Genomic DNA, 17,510 nt, shown 5'->3' with positions numbered 1-17,510 from the left:
ATAAACCTTCCCTTAAGAGCCTAACTTTGTACGCTGTGATGTTGAACTTACTGCCTCTGATAAGACTCTGTGTCCGGTCTTTCTCAGCAGACAATTTTAAAACATCTGACTCACTGTCCATCCTATAAACTTAATCTGGAAAGGCAAGATCATGTTCCTACTTTTCCGAAACATCTGAAATAGGTGTAGCTTTGTTGCTGTCAGTGAAGCTGCTCTGCTTGCACTGTTCTATCTGATGTTTTCAGTTTGTTGACATTCGTATGCGTTTTAGGAATTCTGAGCAGTGAAAAGAGTAATTTCTGTTCTGGACTGCTTTTATTCCCCTTTCTGCTCCAAGTAGACCTATGGTTGTCTTATACCTGGAGGCTGTTCTCCACATAACGGTACACTAAATTCCTTTGGCTCATGCATCTCAGTCACTTGGAAGGCTGTTGCAGAAGATATAAAAGTGGTACAGCCAGAACATCCTTGCCTTCTCTGGTTGCCAGGCTCCTGGGAGGCATAGCTAGCCCTGTGATTAAAAAGGTTAAGAGAGATTGAATGTGATGCTGATTTTTAATATGGACTTCAGGGGACTGAACTGATATACAGACCATTAAGTTTGACTTTACTGGGCAAACTGTGAACCAATTGTGGTATTGTTTTTCTAAAAAGAAGCATTGGTGGGCACATGCATAAGTATGTTTGGCAGAGGAGTCACTGCTGCTTTTGCAGACGTTGCATTTCACAAGCACACTGACATTTCCTTGAACGGTTAAACTGGCATGAGGGTAAGGGTTATTTAGTTATAGCTCTAAACTAAACCCTGTTTCTGTATCAGTAGAGTTACACTAGAAATAGACTGTGGCTAGAAGCTTTAGGAATCATGAGCAATTTTTAGAGTTGTGTTCTACCATCTTAACCCAGACTGCTGGAATTTCTTGGACCACTAAAATGTAAATTCCTGGATGTATGACTTATGTGTACATGAGTACTTGAGTACTGCTTCCATGCAGAGTCATGGAACTGATGAACTGAACAGAGCAGAGGTCACAGATTTGGACTGTCAGTGAGTAGTGTTGAAATCAACTACGTAGGATAACATAATGGACGTCATCCTCAGATTCCCCATATGTGGTCTATTTAGCAACCTCACAAGGTAAGAATTGCATAACGCTGCCTCTTAAATCTTAGGCGTATTTGTTTTAATAGATTTCATTAGTATATGTAATTGCCAAGACTTGATTCTAGGTTTGAACACCAACAGATGGACCTAATTTTTTCATTGGGATGAAACAACAAACTGTCATCGTTTATTGTTTGCTTGATTAATGTGCTTTGGTGTTGTCTTGATAAGTTGAAGCAGTGGCTTTTCCTTTCATAATAACCCATTTTGTAATATATTTCTTTTCTCTGGTCACTGGTGCAAATGACACAGTAAACTGAGCAGCACTGTTATCACCGGCATGCCAATTCTGGAACTCTGGAAAGCAAAGGAAGGTACTAAAAACCAGTGACGAGGCACAAGAAAAGTGACAACATAGAGAAACAAGAAATGTCTTTTCAAAATTGATGCCTCACAAGATGAATATACACAGGTATGTGTTTAGCTGAAAATGGCCATTGTCTGAGCAGAGAGCAGAACTTTGCAGGGAAATAAAGAAATCCTGGACATTTCCATAGGAGCATCCATATGTTTGAACTCTAGTACTGAACATTCCCTTGCTTGCTTGAATCTGTGTTATAGTCTTTTCCAACCAAAATGATTCTGTGATTCTATGGACCTCAAAAGATTCGAGAGATCTTTTTTGGTTTTTTTTCTTCACCAAATATATTATTCAATGGATTCTCCTTTTAAGATGAGCAAAATGAGTTAGGCTACGCCTATGTTAGAAATTCTGCGTTTAAGGGTTTGGCAGTGGAGTTTTGTTGGCAAATTCCCTGGCAGCTGTTTCAGGCATTGATGTTTTTAAACCAATTCCCCAGATAAAACAAGCCATACTCGAGGACAAGAGGAAGATTTTGGCAATGTAAAGGTTTCTATGTTATATTCTTTGCCAACACAGTCATGATAGGAAAAAACGCAAGCATTTTTGTACTCTTAACTGACATAGGTGTGCGGATCAAAGTCAATATTCTAAACACACTTAGACATGTGTGAGGTTTAAAGAGGAAGTAGTGTGATTCAACTACTTCAGGTAGACTGAGATGCTTTACATGTATTGCACTGGCCCAGAAGAAGCCTCTGAACATAGAAAGCTAGAGACTTGCATAGACTGAGCGCTGGAAAATGCAGGTTTTAAGTCAGCTTGAATTCATGTTGCATTTGGCAAACAATTTAGTTGTGAAACTGAAGCCTCAAAATAACACTTGAGAGAAATAAAACATGTTATTGAAATACACAATTCTTAGCTAGCATTAGCAGCAACGTTTGAAATTAAGTCTGTAGTTTCAGCTTGAGCATACTTTTTTGCTGGAACCCAAAGTACTGTTCTTTTATAGAAAAGACACTGCAGATACTTTTTTCAGACTTGGAAGGAGCCCGTTTCTGTTGAATTCATTAGCACCGGTCTGCAAAGCGAATAGTTTCAGAAATTGTCAGGGTGTGAGGATGCAATTCAAGTATGGTGTTTTAAAGGAACAAGCCACACTGATTATTTGAGACATTTCAAAATGGACTGCATTCGAGCAATATTTTTCATAATTCTTAACTGAGTAGAAGTAAGGTTTTCCACTGTCCTCACTCATCATGATGAAAGCCGCAAGAGTCCTGAAGTATGTATAAAGCCAGGACTTACAGACATTAACAGTGATAGGCACTAATGTGACTAGAGATTGTAACCAATAACTGCACATAGCATGTCTGCTGAGGATCAGACTGACACATAAAATATAGCAACAAAATGAAGAGTCAGTGTTAATTTACCTCATAGACAACTTTAATAAAACAAGTTACATGTTATTATAGATCATATGCACAAAAATGTATTCTGAGTAGAGGTCTTCCCTCAGTTTGGTAGGGCAGAAGTTACATTCTAAAATTTAGTTACATTAATAGGTTTGCACCCTTTTCTAAAATAAAATTACACTGAAATAAACACTAGCATCAACAAACTATAAACTGATTGCATTGTATTAATAAAACCCAACCCCCTAAGATAATCACTACGTCTGGCTTGGTTAGTTTATTCTCCAGTAAGTAATCAAAAGAGAAAAAAACCCCTATTAATATATATGTGTTTTTCATCAAGGGTCATGTATGTGCATGTTCACTATAGGTCTTTATGTATGCAGTTACTTGAGGCAGATGCGTTTTCTTTAGTTACCAGGGCGGGTGCACTCTTGCTCCTTTCTTCTCTTCTCTGCTAAACAAATGGCAGAGGATGATCCATGGTATTTCCTCTGTGCAGGTGGGTCAGGATTTCTGTGTAGCTCAACACTCCCTAAATTTTTCTTGGCAGTTTTAATCTTTCAATTGTTTTGGAGTAGCCTGGTTATGGCCTCTTCCAGCATGCCCTGTTAAGCCTGGATGGATATACTTAACTGAATTTTTTTAACAAATCCAATACTTCAGGGCTGCTGGGAGATGCAAAGAAAATGTGATACTTTGAGACAAGAGTAGGGAACTACATTAGACTCATTAGCATCGACATTCAGTATGCGGAAAAAGGCATGAAATACTAGTTTTTCCAGTGTATTGTTTGGAGGGATAATACAGTAATTATGCTGGATAGTGCATCAAGACTTCACAAATTACATCCTAGTCAAGCCACTCATATGCATGGCTCAGCTATGTGTCTGTATCTATTTAAAACATACATTTGCTCTGTACCTGTAACAGGTTTTTTTCTTTAAATTTGTACACTCTGCTACTGACTGACTTGTTTTTTATGATCCCTAAGACAGAAAGAGTACAGAGGAAAATCTTTGGTTTGTCCCAATACATTTATCGGTAGGAGGGAGACATATAAATTTTACGGACATACATGTGCTTCCATACTTCTGCCCTGTTGTTGGAAAACTTTACCATCAGAGCCTTTGAAGTAGTAACACTCAGCCTTTAGACTTCATACTGAGTCCAGCATCATGTGTAAAGCCTTGTTACTCAGAGGCAGAAAGAGACGTTACAAGTAAGGGAAGCACACAGGATCTCCACTTGCATATGACTCAGTCTTGGGTAGCATTCTCTTCTTTTTGCTATTCTGTGGTATGTTTCTAAACATCTTATTGCAACACCAGTGGCCTGAAAAGTCAGTAATAAGATCATAGTTGATTTGAATGTAAAATATACCACCAGTATTACTAAAATTATGCAAAATGTCTATTTTCAGTGACGTGAAGGTACAAAGTCTGTTTTGCATCAGAAGTAGTTCCCATCTCTTTCTGTGGGACTCAAGAATTATTTTAATTTCTTTCTGGCAGGTAGTGGTGAAGAAACCACATCACTATGAGTGTTTTGAGAATTTAATGTTGATACACTGCTTTCAAAAATCTGCAGCATCTGATTTCTCTTCAGAATCCATAGAATGGCAACCATGAGTTATCTTACCAACAAGTGAACAGGAAGAATGTTGTCAGTGCTTCATACAAGCACTCACTTTGAATGCTGGTATTAGTAACCACTAGTCAAAACCAACACCCTTACTAATGACAGCACAGGAATTTTACTGAAATGATGTGAAGGGACAGAAGCGCAGGAATTATCCTGAGTTTTTCAGTACCTTGATGGGAGACCTCATTCTCACATTGATAAATCAGTGTCTTACTGTCACATCTTAGTAGGAAAAATGTTTTAACATCGCTGCAGCCACCAAATCCAGTTTGCATTCAGGTAACACGCAGCTTTCTGGAATACTTTGAGATGTGGTACCTGAGATTATATTAATGACATTATAGTAAACGATGGGAAATTAATAATAAGTTTCCATCCCTCCTTATTTTGTTTTTTCAAATATAGGTAAATATGTGTGGAACAATTGTTTCATGTTATTTATAAAAGTTGGATATCATATTTATGAACATAGGCTGACTTTTAAAGTACTCAGGTGAAATAATGAAATTCAGTGCAAGAGAAAAGCAAGAACAGATTGCTACATAACTCTGCAACCAGGCCTGAAGAAGCCTGTGTGGAAAACCAGATGGACTCAAACTGGAAAAATAACATTGCAAGTAGCAGTAGCAAAGGATTTCAATCAGTTGAAATTACAACTGCTTTGGAATCCACAGCAGAACCAAGTTGCCATCTCTTTTCAATCTCAGCATATCTTTACCCCATGCACTGACATGACCCTTTATTCAACCTATGCTTGGATGACATTTGTGCTACCTTCCAGGAAAGGAATTGTTTTTTGCAGCTCCTCTCTTACTCATTTTGAGCAAAGGATTAAATACTGCCTCTGACCAAGCATACAGGCATGCTAAAGTGAAGCCACTTCACGCTCCTGGCCAAACAAAGAACAAAAATACCCACAATAAGCAAAAGCAGATGGCTTCAGTGGCAGGAAATGAATGAGCCAGACTGCAGGTAAAATGGTTCTCTGAACACATCTCGGAGGTTTGTAATGACAGGTTCTTTGTTATCTGGGGCCTCCCCACAGGAGGCCAGATGTCTTCTGTTGTGAAAGGAGATAGATAGAGATGCTCTTCCTTTTCCTCCCCCTTTAACTTATGACTGTTTAAGTTACTGCTAATGGAAGTGGAAGCCTGTTTTCCCCCTTGCTCTCTGATGTTTTTGGAAACAGAAAAGATAGTTAGTGAAGGGGCATTCTGATATGAAAGAAAAGGCCCAGAACTGGCCTTTACCTCCCCATGACCCTCATTTAAAAGAACTGGGAGGTCAGTGCTGCTAACTGCACTTGAAAGGATTAACCACTTGATCGCTTTCATTTGGTGGAACAAAACTATTCTTTAGTCTCAAAGCTGGAAAAACCTATCAGTGATATTGAGACATTTTCAGTGTGAAGTTGATGACTTGGTTTGGCTGCTTATACAGAACTGAAATTAAATGGAGGATTTAAATACTTTTGCAGAGGGGAGAGCAGGAGATGGGAGAGAAGGGGGAACTACATCTGCTGCTTAGACAGAACACATTTGCAGCAGAAGTGACAATAACCTCCTTCCTGCCCTCATAAAAGGTTATCATCACAGGAATATCAACAGACCATAATTAATTACAGATATTAGACGTGCCTCTGTCACTTGGGGTAAGAATGAATCTTGCATTACACTGAGGTTGCGCTGGAAGAGAAAGAATCTGAACCTAATTCCTTAACACTGTTCCAGATTTAAAATCTTTTCTGTACATTGATTTCACCTGAGAATTAAAGTGAATTTACTTTTGGAATAGATTCTTAATTCCCATTGTTCAAATAAAGTGAGGTACACAAAACTTAAATTTGGAAACCATTTTTAACCTTATGAAACTATTTTCCAAAAGTAACAAAGAACAGCTTATATAAGCTTTTATCTGACCTCTGCTTCTTAAATAAAAAAACATGTTTTCAGGGAAATGCGTCTTGGAAGTAACTCCCCCTCCCCCCGCCCCAATTTTTCTCTCTGGTTCTTGTAAAACATTAGGTCAGTGGGTTCATTTTATTTTTGTTTGTTTAAAGTGGGTGAAAGTTTCATTCTCAAGCTATTATACTTGTGTGATTTTTAAATAAATTACAACAATCTTTGCTTAAGAAACACAAGAACAGATGGAAATGTCAAAAGACTATCAAAATTCATACCAAAGGAAAGAGCATTAATCATTGTAAAAAGCCAAAATAACTTCTCAATAGCAATAAGAACCAAATGAATAAGAATAGCGTTTCAATCGCGCTGAGACATGACTGCTGATTTGTCTCATTGCCTGGCATGTGAACTCAGTATGTATGTATACTTAAAACTCTCTCATTTGGACTTCAAGCCCGTGTTTCTTGTGGTGCTGTAACAGTTCTTGCACACTTCATGCATACTCATGTATCTTAACATGCATTCCTTTTTGCAAGTGGAGATGTCTTGGTTGTCCACTGAAATGCATTTTATAAATGCATTCAGTTGTGCAGGTAAGTTCACTTACAAAGAGAATGTACTTGTAACTTGTGTTTTATGCAATATTAACTCTGATTTCAATATCTTGGTGCATTAAAAGATAGTACAAATCATTTGTCTGGATAGCTGTGTGAGCAGAAAGAGACTGTCTTGAAGTATTTTTCAAGGCACTGTTTCTGTCTTCATCAGGGCATGTGCACCTTCCTGGAGAGTATGCCAAAAGTGGTAATTTAGGTAGATGTTTTTGAGGAAAATATACAACAAACTTCATCATTTTTATTTAAAAAATAATCTATTATTTTTCAGTCTGTGTCACATTTTTTTTTCTGGCAGAATATCCTAGTATGAGAAGAATATATTCATAGGGCTCTGCTTGTGAATGTATAGCTTAGGTGTCTTACCTCTGCCGGCATTAGCTGTGTTGGTACAGCTCGGTGAAGTCACACTTGCATTAACTACAGTCACATGTGGTGACTCTGCCAGCACTGCTACATATGCCAGCAAAAATTTCACCAGCACTTACAGTGTCACTTATGCTGTCTGAATTTGCACTTCTACTGCAAAAGAAAAAACACAGCAGATTCATAGTCTGCCTCATTTAAGGAAGTCTCAAAAACGCTGTGGTTGGAACCACCATCTTCTTTATTTTCTGTCTCTGCAAATTACTTGCTATCAGTTCTGTGAAAAGATCTACATCTCCAGACAGCTCCTACAGTGAGCCCTTTCTGCTGCTTACAATACAAGTATATGGCATCTACAAAGTTTTACTGTCTACGATATGCCATAGTGACATTTGTTAAGTTAGTGTTCCCCAAAATAGCAATGCAAATAATAATAAATGCTAATTAATTTTGAGTCTAAAATTTTCCAAGAAGTTGAGAATAATCTTAATATGAATGTAGCATGTGAATGGTACTGCAGAAATTGTGCAAGGTATAATGATGCTTAATAGAAAAGAGTGACCTCTTTACTAGGACAATTTTCCAGAATGAATCTTGAAAGTACATAATTCATAGTCTATTCTCTTAGTGTGGCATTTCATTTTTGCATTGGTTCCCCCCCCCCCCCCCCCAGTTAATACCATCTTAATAATTTCAGTAAGCTTTTGATGTCATGAAAGTGAAATCAGTACTGCTGGGTAACACGAAACACTTGAGCAATAGCATCCTAACTCCTTTTTATGGTTAGAGACATCACTCCTTACGGGAAGAGGGGCCAAGTCCTTCATCCCCACCTCTGGAAGTACTCTCAATGTGATGAGCATATCAGGTCAGTCTGAAACAGGCAATATTTAGCAAAGCATAACTGTTTTCAAATAAATAATTTTAATCAGACTGTTCGTATGAGTAGTGACCTCAGGTCTGCAGCTTACTTTTGGAGAAATGCTGTAGCCATTATTAAGAGTAGAATCTATTTCCAGATTTCAATCATGCTTGTGCAGTTTATTGTTATAGAAGTAACAAAATCTAGTTTACTTACCTCTAGGCAGGCATCTTACTCTTTCCCTGCACAACACTTGGCGTTTTTAATCAATGTGTACATAAATGAAAAGAAAAAAAGCAGATTGTCATACTGTCCTTCATAGTTCTCTTTCAAAACCTCCTGCTGATAGTCCACAAGGAAATAATAAATTGCTTCTATTGTGGAAAGGTATGTATCTGGCTTTCCCTTCTGATGACGCCAAAAGCAAGTCTTCCTTGTCTTCAACTCAATTTGCAGCAAGCCTGTCAAGAAAAAAGATGACAGAGGTTAGACAGTGTGGATTGGTGGACAGGAGGCCAAACAAATCTTTCATTTTGTTTTCTGACTTTGCTGCTAGATGTCTGCATGCAAATAACTTCCTTTCTGTACCTCCATTTTTCATCTGGAAAATGGAGAAAATAATTTTATCCTCCTTTGTGGGCCTCTCTGAATTTTGATGAAAGTGCTGTAAATTCTAGGCAACAATACTCATATTTGTCATTAAAACTTACAGGTTGTCCTTCATTCCTATAGCTTGTTTCCCTCAGTAAAATCCAGGGGCTCCTCAGATGGGAAGAATGAAACCAAGATGCTTAACAAACTTCACCTTTTGCAAAACTAATACCTTTCAAGTGTAAAACAGAATCCCTCAGACAGTTCTGCTGAACTGCAGAATATTTGCGAAGAGCCAGACATTTTTCATTTGTGCTTGTTAAGTAGCTGAAATCTCACTGGGGTTACTCAGGAGTGTGACAGGATCTGGCCATTAACTTCATTCAAAACTAAAAGCATTCCCACTTGAGATGAAAGAAATTTGCTCTCTGTATGAAAATCTTATCTACTACAGTGCCTAACTGTTCTATTACTCAGATGAATTTTAAACATGTATCTTAGGTTTTATGGTTGTTAAGATGCAAAAACTACTCAAAATTAAAACTACCTTATTGTAATCACATTGCAAACAGGATAGAAAGCTGGATTACAAAGAATAGTATATGTACCTCTTGATACCACCAGGATCAGGTTGTAAAATTTTACTTTTTCTGAATGTTATAGTCAGACACCAAGTGTGCATCATGGGATGGTACAGGTAAGTGGTACACTATGTGCATAGTATGAATAACATACAAGTCAAAGTATGAGTACCAGTATTGTTTTAAGAATTGCTTGGAAGTGCAAGAGCGGAGAAGCTTGGCCAGAGAAGCTTCAGTAAGGTTCAAATTCATGAGCACAAACTGGCCTACAGCCCAGCACTTGTAATTCTATACTTCTTACTCTTATACTACACTTAATTCTTTCTAGTGTAATTGCAAGATGGATTGTTTGCTTTGCAATTAGTAATATATGTCTTCCATAGTAAAAGCAATCTCTCCTATACTGTTTTTTAAAAAGGAACAACAGGAGATTCCAACACTGAATTTATATGTTGTTATTGGCATTTTGGCACTAAAAATCAAATTATTGTAGCCTAATTGTTACTGCTAACAGTTCTCTACATGCGTATTCAAAATACGAATAGGAAACTGCATCAAACTTTTTTCCTTTGAGAGGTTTCAATACTAATTTTCAGGCCAAACAAAGATGAAAACTACCATCAAATTCTATTTACTCAGAATGTTTCTATCTGTACTGTACTGTATTTTTATCTATATAGTCAATTCACCACAAATACTTATTGTTCCTGTGAAAGCATACAGTCTTAAGGAAATCAACATGTTGGTTTTGCTTTTTTATTATCCACACACGTTGAGCTCATTAGCAATCAACATTTCAATGAATCAAACAAAATGTGAATACAGCTATCCAAATAGTTGTTAGTAAGATAACCAGTTATTCACCTGTATGTGTGTCTTCTGGAACAAAACACCTTTCAGAGACCTTTCCTTAAGCATCCATTTTATCATGGCGTGCTAAACCCTGTGATCACAGCATGGTCCCTGTGCTCCCTCTAGAATAATCAAATGCTCAAACCTATAGGATCCTATATTAACCATGTTTGGTCACTGATGTTACATCTAAGACATTGCAATTTATCACCAAGATGCAGTTAAGTTTTGAAGTTTACACACATGCTGAAGGCTGTTGTTTACTCTGAGCCTTCCATCACCTATTCATCTCTACAGTTTGTCTAGTGAAGTGGCAGATCTACTAGTGGAAGAAATACCGGTGTTGAGAATTAAGTAATGAGTTGTTATGGTTTGTAACTATGCTAGCTAGTAAAAGTCTGAGCTCTTACTAGTGTGCCTGTTGGTAGTTTAATTACATTGTTAATTTTAGAGGAATTTAATTTCAGGAAGGAATTCTGCTCCTTTCCAAATCTTTTAGATTCCCAAGGTCTGAGTACCTTAAGGATTTAGGCTGAGGAAAAAGGGGTTTACATACTTGGGATCCATCTTGTGTCTGCTACATGCCCCTGGATCAACACGTTATAAGGTATGTGAGAGTTCATGACAGAACTCCCACTTTTTCTTTACATCGCACCACTGAGTATAATTTTGAGAAGAGAAAGATGAAAATATGAGGACAAGAACTGTCAGAAAGAGGATGAAGGGAGTTTGCCTCAGAACACCAACGTACTGTCCTCATATCCTAGCTGTGCATAGGCAAGGACTACAATTTTCTTGCAGGAATGAAAGCAAGCACAGAAACTGAAACTTGAACAGCAAAAGCAGATGTATGAATCAGCCCTGTACAAGAGAATGTATAAGCTAATAAAATTAGACATTTGGCTAATACAAAGTGGATAAAACTTAAAGAAATAAATACCAAAGCAGTCTGTTTCTTCAACAACAATGTTGATGTTGCCAATAAGCTTCATCACTCAGATGAGAGAGTAATCATTAACTTTAGATGCAACTGTTTCCTTTCTGATCTAGTAATCGCTTTTAATGAAGTAATCAATCCTAGACATTACCACCTTTCAAGTATTTCCTGTCTTTAACACAATTGATTTAGTTTTGCTTTCTAAAGATACATTATACCACTTTTCCAAGAAAATATAAAAGTATTTTTTGGTCCAAGATTTCTAGGCTGTTTGTTTTTAAGATTTATGTACTCATTTGCTTTCTCTTGCAGTACAGTTAGCTAATTTACTCTACACAAATGCAGGCTTACAAAAAAGGGCTTTTCTTTATACTTTTTTGCTTTGTTAATATTTCCATCTAGTATATGTTCTAACTTCATCTTTCTGAATAATTATGGAACTTACTCCTTATTTGGTTTTATGATCACTCCTTTTAGAACTTTAGCATATGAGGAATATTTTCTTAGATGATGACTTCATTTGTAATTGAATTGAAAAATTTCAATAGCTGTCTGTTTTCATGTATGTACAACATAATTTCATCAGTTTATGCCTACGGAAACTCTGTCCCATTCATCTTGGAAGGCAAACCTGTGATTTCTAAAAGGAGCATTAATGTGTCTTGGGCCCTTTACGAGGGGCACCAAGGAATGCACGGGTTGTGCCCACCATTAAATGTGCTGCATGGAATTCAAAATTCTACCCTGGGTGTGGACAGGAGACTGACTTTCCTGACACCAGTCATGCCTTACAGCAATCCTGAAAGGTCCTCAGGGAGGCAGAGGACTGGAATACAGCTGGAACAGAAATGGAGTTCTAGAAAGGAGGCAAGAGTCTACCAGACCAGCATTCACATGGGGTAACTGGAAACTGTTGTTTAAGAACTCCAAAGTAACAACTATCACTTTTTTCCATTGATACACTGTATAAGTTTCCACAGAAATCTTAGTTCCCCCGGCTGTTACCTTTCCTAAATTCATCCTTTTAAAATAAGTTCCAAATGCTTTACAGTAATTTGCAACCTGCAATTACTCTAATCTTTACAGTAATTCTTCAGTTTATGTGATAGAGTATGTTTTTTGTTAAACTAAATACTTAGTAACAGGGTTTTAATTAGCCAATACATTATATTAACATATGGGATTCTTTAACAAATTGACTAGACAGAGAGGCAACACTCATCTTGCCTGTAAGAAGCCTGTGAAATTCCTTGCAGGGTCCAGTGCAAAGCAAGTGCTGGAAAGCCGTTATATAAATATCACTTATAAACCTGATAGTGGCCTCCCAGCTAAGTGCACCTTTTCTCTAAGGAAAGTATTTTTGAACTTGCATTGATTTCAAAGGAAACAATGCTATTGCTAAATTGTTTTCTCCTTTGTGATTTAGAGTACTTAAATGCAAACTTCTTGTAATGAACTGAAGACAGAAAAGCCGTTGAAGAGTTACAACTTTTTGCTTTGTGTGTGGAGGCCAAGCAGGCATTCCCCTTTTGTCTGGGAAGTTGCAAGACCATTGAAATGACCTTGAAACAAAGAACTTGACTAGAAAAAGAAACCAAGCCATGATATATTTGTGCTGTATTTCCTAGGTCTATTGTTCACCTTCTAGGGACCTGTCCTCTACTAGTGTGTAGGAAAATGCTCCCCTGCATCTCCTGAAAAATACGACAGCCACCTGCAACGGAATCTTTCTGGCTTCTGTCAGAGGTCATAGAAATACTGTTCGGTTGTCTGACATGGCAGCTTCCATTCTGTGCAACTGAGAAAATTTGTCCCAGTAGAGAAATGGGAGAAATGTAAGTACTTTCTTAATAGTAGTCTGTTTTGCAAAAGAAATTGACATAAAAACAATGGAGTCTATGGCTCAGAAGTTGCCTACAGCACTGAAGTAGTTGAATCTTTCAGGCACGGTCAGATATAGGTATGCTCACTTAGATCATGCTCAGGTCTGTTAAATAGACATGTATTTGCCTTAATCATTTCTGTAGCAGTAACATCTATGTTTTTTTTACCTTGAAGTCTTTCATCAGTTATTATTTTGTTAGTTTGATTCCAGGTACTGTCAATAAATATTATTCTCTTCAGTTTATTGCCTTCACTTCTGTTGCTTGTGCTGCATCCATTTAGATTCTTTTCTTCTTGCAGTTCTATTTTTGCTCGCTTAAGAAACGGTTCTCTGGAACAGTCGTCATCATTATCACAAACACCTTTTTTAGTGTATTTTTGGAGATGGAAAGCAATATCTTTTACTGAAACTGAATTGGGGCCAGGAAATATAAGTGCTATCTAAATGAAGAAAAGAAAAAACAATGTCAATGAAATCTCATAAAACACCAGGAATTACTTTATTAAAGCGATTTTCTATCCCTGCCCACATACAAGTCAGAACAACAGAAGAGTGTCTCCTAGAATATTCATTGTCTAAAAGGAAAGAAGACTGTGTTAGAACAATGAATAAAGATACCTCGTAGAAATCTTTGTCACCTCCATGCCTCTACGTCTAACTCATACTGCTGTAAAAATAATCCTTTTTTCAGCCAAGATAATGGCATCAGCCCCAGGAAGTTCAAATTTTACTTGTCATTGCGGTACATGGGGCAGGGAGGCCAGAAAGAATAGTTTCTAATTGAATGGACAGATTTTAGATCACAAAAATTATCTATTGTGTCTATCGCAGGTCCCCCAACTACCTTGCATGAAGATGAGCAGTGATCACCATACTCAGCATTCTCCCAGTAGCTATTAACAGCATTCAGGATCTGTGACTGGGAAAGCCTGGACAATACAAAGTTCCTGTACTCTCTCCCCACTTTTGCCTGCCTTTCTTGTTGCTTTTTTCCAACTTCCTGCCTCTACTACCCGTGGTTTCCTTAAGGGCTCATTCCTTGAAGAAAATAACTTCTCTATGAGGTATCTATCTTATCCTTTTCATGTAATCAAACAATAATGAAAGTGTTATGACATCAAATATGTAAATAATGGATTTCAGATTATTCATACTAACTAAATGAGCCTATAAATCCAAGTGCATAGCTCACTCTCTTCAGGCTCTCTACATTAGAGAAGGTTTGGTCTATAACAGTTGTTAAAAGAAAATAAGGGAATTGAAATATACTGTAGTTGCTGAACAGAATGAATCACAGAATCTTAAGGTTGGAAATGACCACTAAGATCATCAAGTCCAACCGTCTGTCCAATACCACTCTGCCAGCTAAACCATGTCCTGGAGTGCTACTTCTACATGTTTTTTGAACCCCTCCAGGGATGCTGACTCCTCCATCTCTCTGGGCAGCCTGTTCCAATGCCTGACTCCTCTTTCAGTGAAGAAATGTTTCTTCATATCCAGTCTAAACACCTCCCTTGATTCAACTTGAGTCTAATTTGTCTCATCTTAGTGCAAGTTACTTGGGAGAAGAGACCAACCCCTGCCTCACTACAGCCTCCTTTCAGATAGTTCTAGAGAGCGATAAGGTCTTCACTCAGCCTCCTCTTCTCCAGTGTAAACAACCCCAGTTCCTTCAGCTGCTCCCCATAAGACTTGTGCTCCAAACCAGCACACCACCCAACTACTGTTTAACTTGCTGTAAGACAAATGCTTTCATACATTTCGTACATGTATTTTGATACATAAGGAATCAAACTTGCCATTATGTATGCTGACAAAGACAGGAAATTCAAGGTGATTAGACAGTGCTAGTGTTTTTCCAAGCTTTGGAGAACAGTCCATAACCACTGTACACTTGTAGGCATAAATTTTCAGAGAGCTCAAGGTGGATTTGGTTAGATTAACAGAATCATGCTTTTTTTCCCCACTTTCTCCTAGCAGAGTGCAGAACCAACCACTGCAGGAGGAAGTGCAGGAGATATCCCTGCATCTCCCCAGCACAAAGCCCAGCTATTGATATAGAGCTTCTTACTTCATGTCTTTTTTCTTTATATTCTGGAATGCAAGGGTATTTATAAATTGTAACATCATCAGGTGCCAGGAGCTTAGCATGCACAGCAGTGCTTTTGCCATCCGTTTCATTTGGGTGTTTAATAATGTCAATCTTCAAAGGTAACTGTGGTAAGAAAAAGAAATAAGCCATCTTTATGATCATGTACATACAGATATAAAAACTTAGGCAAAATGCAGAAGAAATCCCTATGGGCATGTAACTAAGACAGGCTTTGCAATTTTTTTACAGTGTTTTTGCTTCAATAGGTTTAGATCTAAACTAGAAGCAAGTGACAATAAACACCTGTTACATTCTCTTAGTTCATGTAAATTCCTAAGTATGCACTGAATGCAATTTGGAATGCTGCAGTAGTTGTGTGATAAAACCTCCAGAAATAGTAAGGTAAAGGAGATACAGTTTTAATTTCAGCAATATAATGGGCCTAAACATGAATACTTCTCTGCATTATGTGTTCATCCTATTGTGAAAATGTCCATTTCAATGAAAATGCACCTAAATCCACTAGGTCAAACTTCCAAAGTACTTCCCAAGTATTTTCACAATGTTTACAGAGTGTCTTCAAAATGCATTTTAGTTCCTAAGTGCCTCTCTCCTCATTTTGCCAAATATTTTAGCTGAAGGGAACTATACTTTTTATTCTTCGTTTATATTTTAAGAGTGGTTACCTTAATTACACAACTGTGACATTTATGAGCACCTTTTAGCTCACATTTTATGTGAAATTCACTCTTGGTTATGGAAAAATCGTGGGGTTTTTGTTCACAATACACTGTTCTGGACAGAGTTCTTAGAAACTGAAGGATGAAGGTAAGAGCATGGTAAAAGGGTACAGAAACATTTCAGAACTAAGTGAAAACATAATCACTTGCATGAGAAGTTGAATGACTTCAGCTTATATTCTCATCTAGTAGATAAATGTTTATGTGAGGACTGGAACACTGTTAGTGTTTGCCTATAATTCCTCAAATAGAAAAATAATTTTCTCTAACAGTAATTTAAATTTAATTAGCTGTGCTAAAGATAAATGTCCATAAGGAATGAATCAGAAAAGAAATGGTTACCGACTGTTCTCTGTTCCCAGTAACTAAAAGGGACAAGACCATTAGAAAAAAAATCCATAAGAAATATTAACCTTCACATTCGGAATTTCTTCGGTAGGGACAGTTTCAACAGGAACAAAGCACGTGTAACAATAGAACATCCTCGAACTCCTGCATCGGGGGCATCTTGATCTCCCACTCTTTTTGGCCTTTTCAAGTACTTCCTGTGATGCTAACTGTAATTGCTGGAGTGGGTTATCTTGAAATGATGATGGAGTCTGCAATTCTAGACTTTCCAAACATTCAGTACTTCTTTTTGGCCCTTGGGAGTTTTCATTTAAAAGTGTAGATGAATTTAAAGACATGGTTAGCTGAAACAGACAATATGTAGTAGTGTTAAATAAAAATAAATATATTATGAACTAATTAATTTGAAATTATTCTGTCCTATTTAGCAAAAAATACTCATCAAAGGTATATCCTATGACAGAAAGACTGATTCGGTTGTTATAGCACCAACAACTCCAAATAGACAAGAGAATGAGAAAAACAGCGAGGAAGAACTTGAGATCTGTATCCTTAGTGTGCATACATACACATTCAGAATTTTACCAAGTTAAGTTATCCCACTTCATTTGTGCAGAATCGTATTATTTTCTTCTATTAATAGGATCAATGTCTAAAAGCCTGGGGAAACACTGGTGGATGCTATTTACCTGGGTGAGCAGTCCAATGAGCCTTCAGCATGACTACTGATCATGAATTAAATAGCTACCTGGCAGAAATCCTTAAGAGAAAAGTTAATTGTAGAAATTTACCTCTCTATCCTGAAATCCATTGTTTGGGGGCAAACCAAAATACCTGAATGGTTTCCCTGTTGACAGAACTTTGTGAGACAGAAGAAATCTTCCAGGGCTTTGTTGGTCTGTACACCACACAGTAAGTGCTGACCCAGTCTAGACTCATTCTACAAGCTTCTGTTTATTAAATAACACTGGTGGATTTTTTTTTTTCCCAGGGTTGCTTCAGGACAGATGTGGTCTCACCCTCTGCAGCTGGCATGAGATTTTCACTGTGTTTTCTGAGTAACGTATCAGAACCATGACTGGATGTCCATATCTGATCCAGACAGAATTATTATTGCTGTGTACGGAGGTTGTTTGTCACAGCTTTAGTGAAACCTCCTGACTAGATCTTCTCTGGTCTTCAAAGCAGCTCACCGTCTGCAGTAGTT

General features: G+C 37.5%; 1 protein-coding gene across 1 annotated transcript; it reads right to left on the bottom strand.

The window, feature by feature from the left end:
* Positions 1 to 8,508: 8,508 nt before the first annotated feature.
* Positions 8,509 to 16,641, bottom strand: DTWD1 (DTW domain containing 1; the record flags this gene model as incomplete). The annotated part of the gene is made up of 4 exons (XM_084268031.1): positions 8,509 to 8,738; positions 13,290 to 13,563; positions 15,195 to 15,338; positions 16,369 to 16,641. The coding sequence occupies 4 exons, from the start codon at positions 16,639 to 16,641 to the stop codon at positions 8,509 to 8,511; spliced, it is 921 nt and encodes a 306-aa protein (XP_084124157.1).
* Positions 16,642 to 17,510: the final 869 nt, after the last annotated feature.

Source organism: Gallinula chloropus, assembly GCF_964237585.1.
Source record: "Gallinula chloropus genome assembly, chromosome: 9".
NCBI lineage: Eukaryota > Metazoa > Chordata > Aves > Gruiformes > Rallidae > Gallinula > Gallinula chloropus.
Note: the sequence above shows the minus strand (reverse complement) of the source record. Positions and strands in the feature narration are given on the sequence as shown.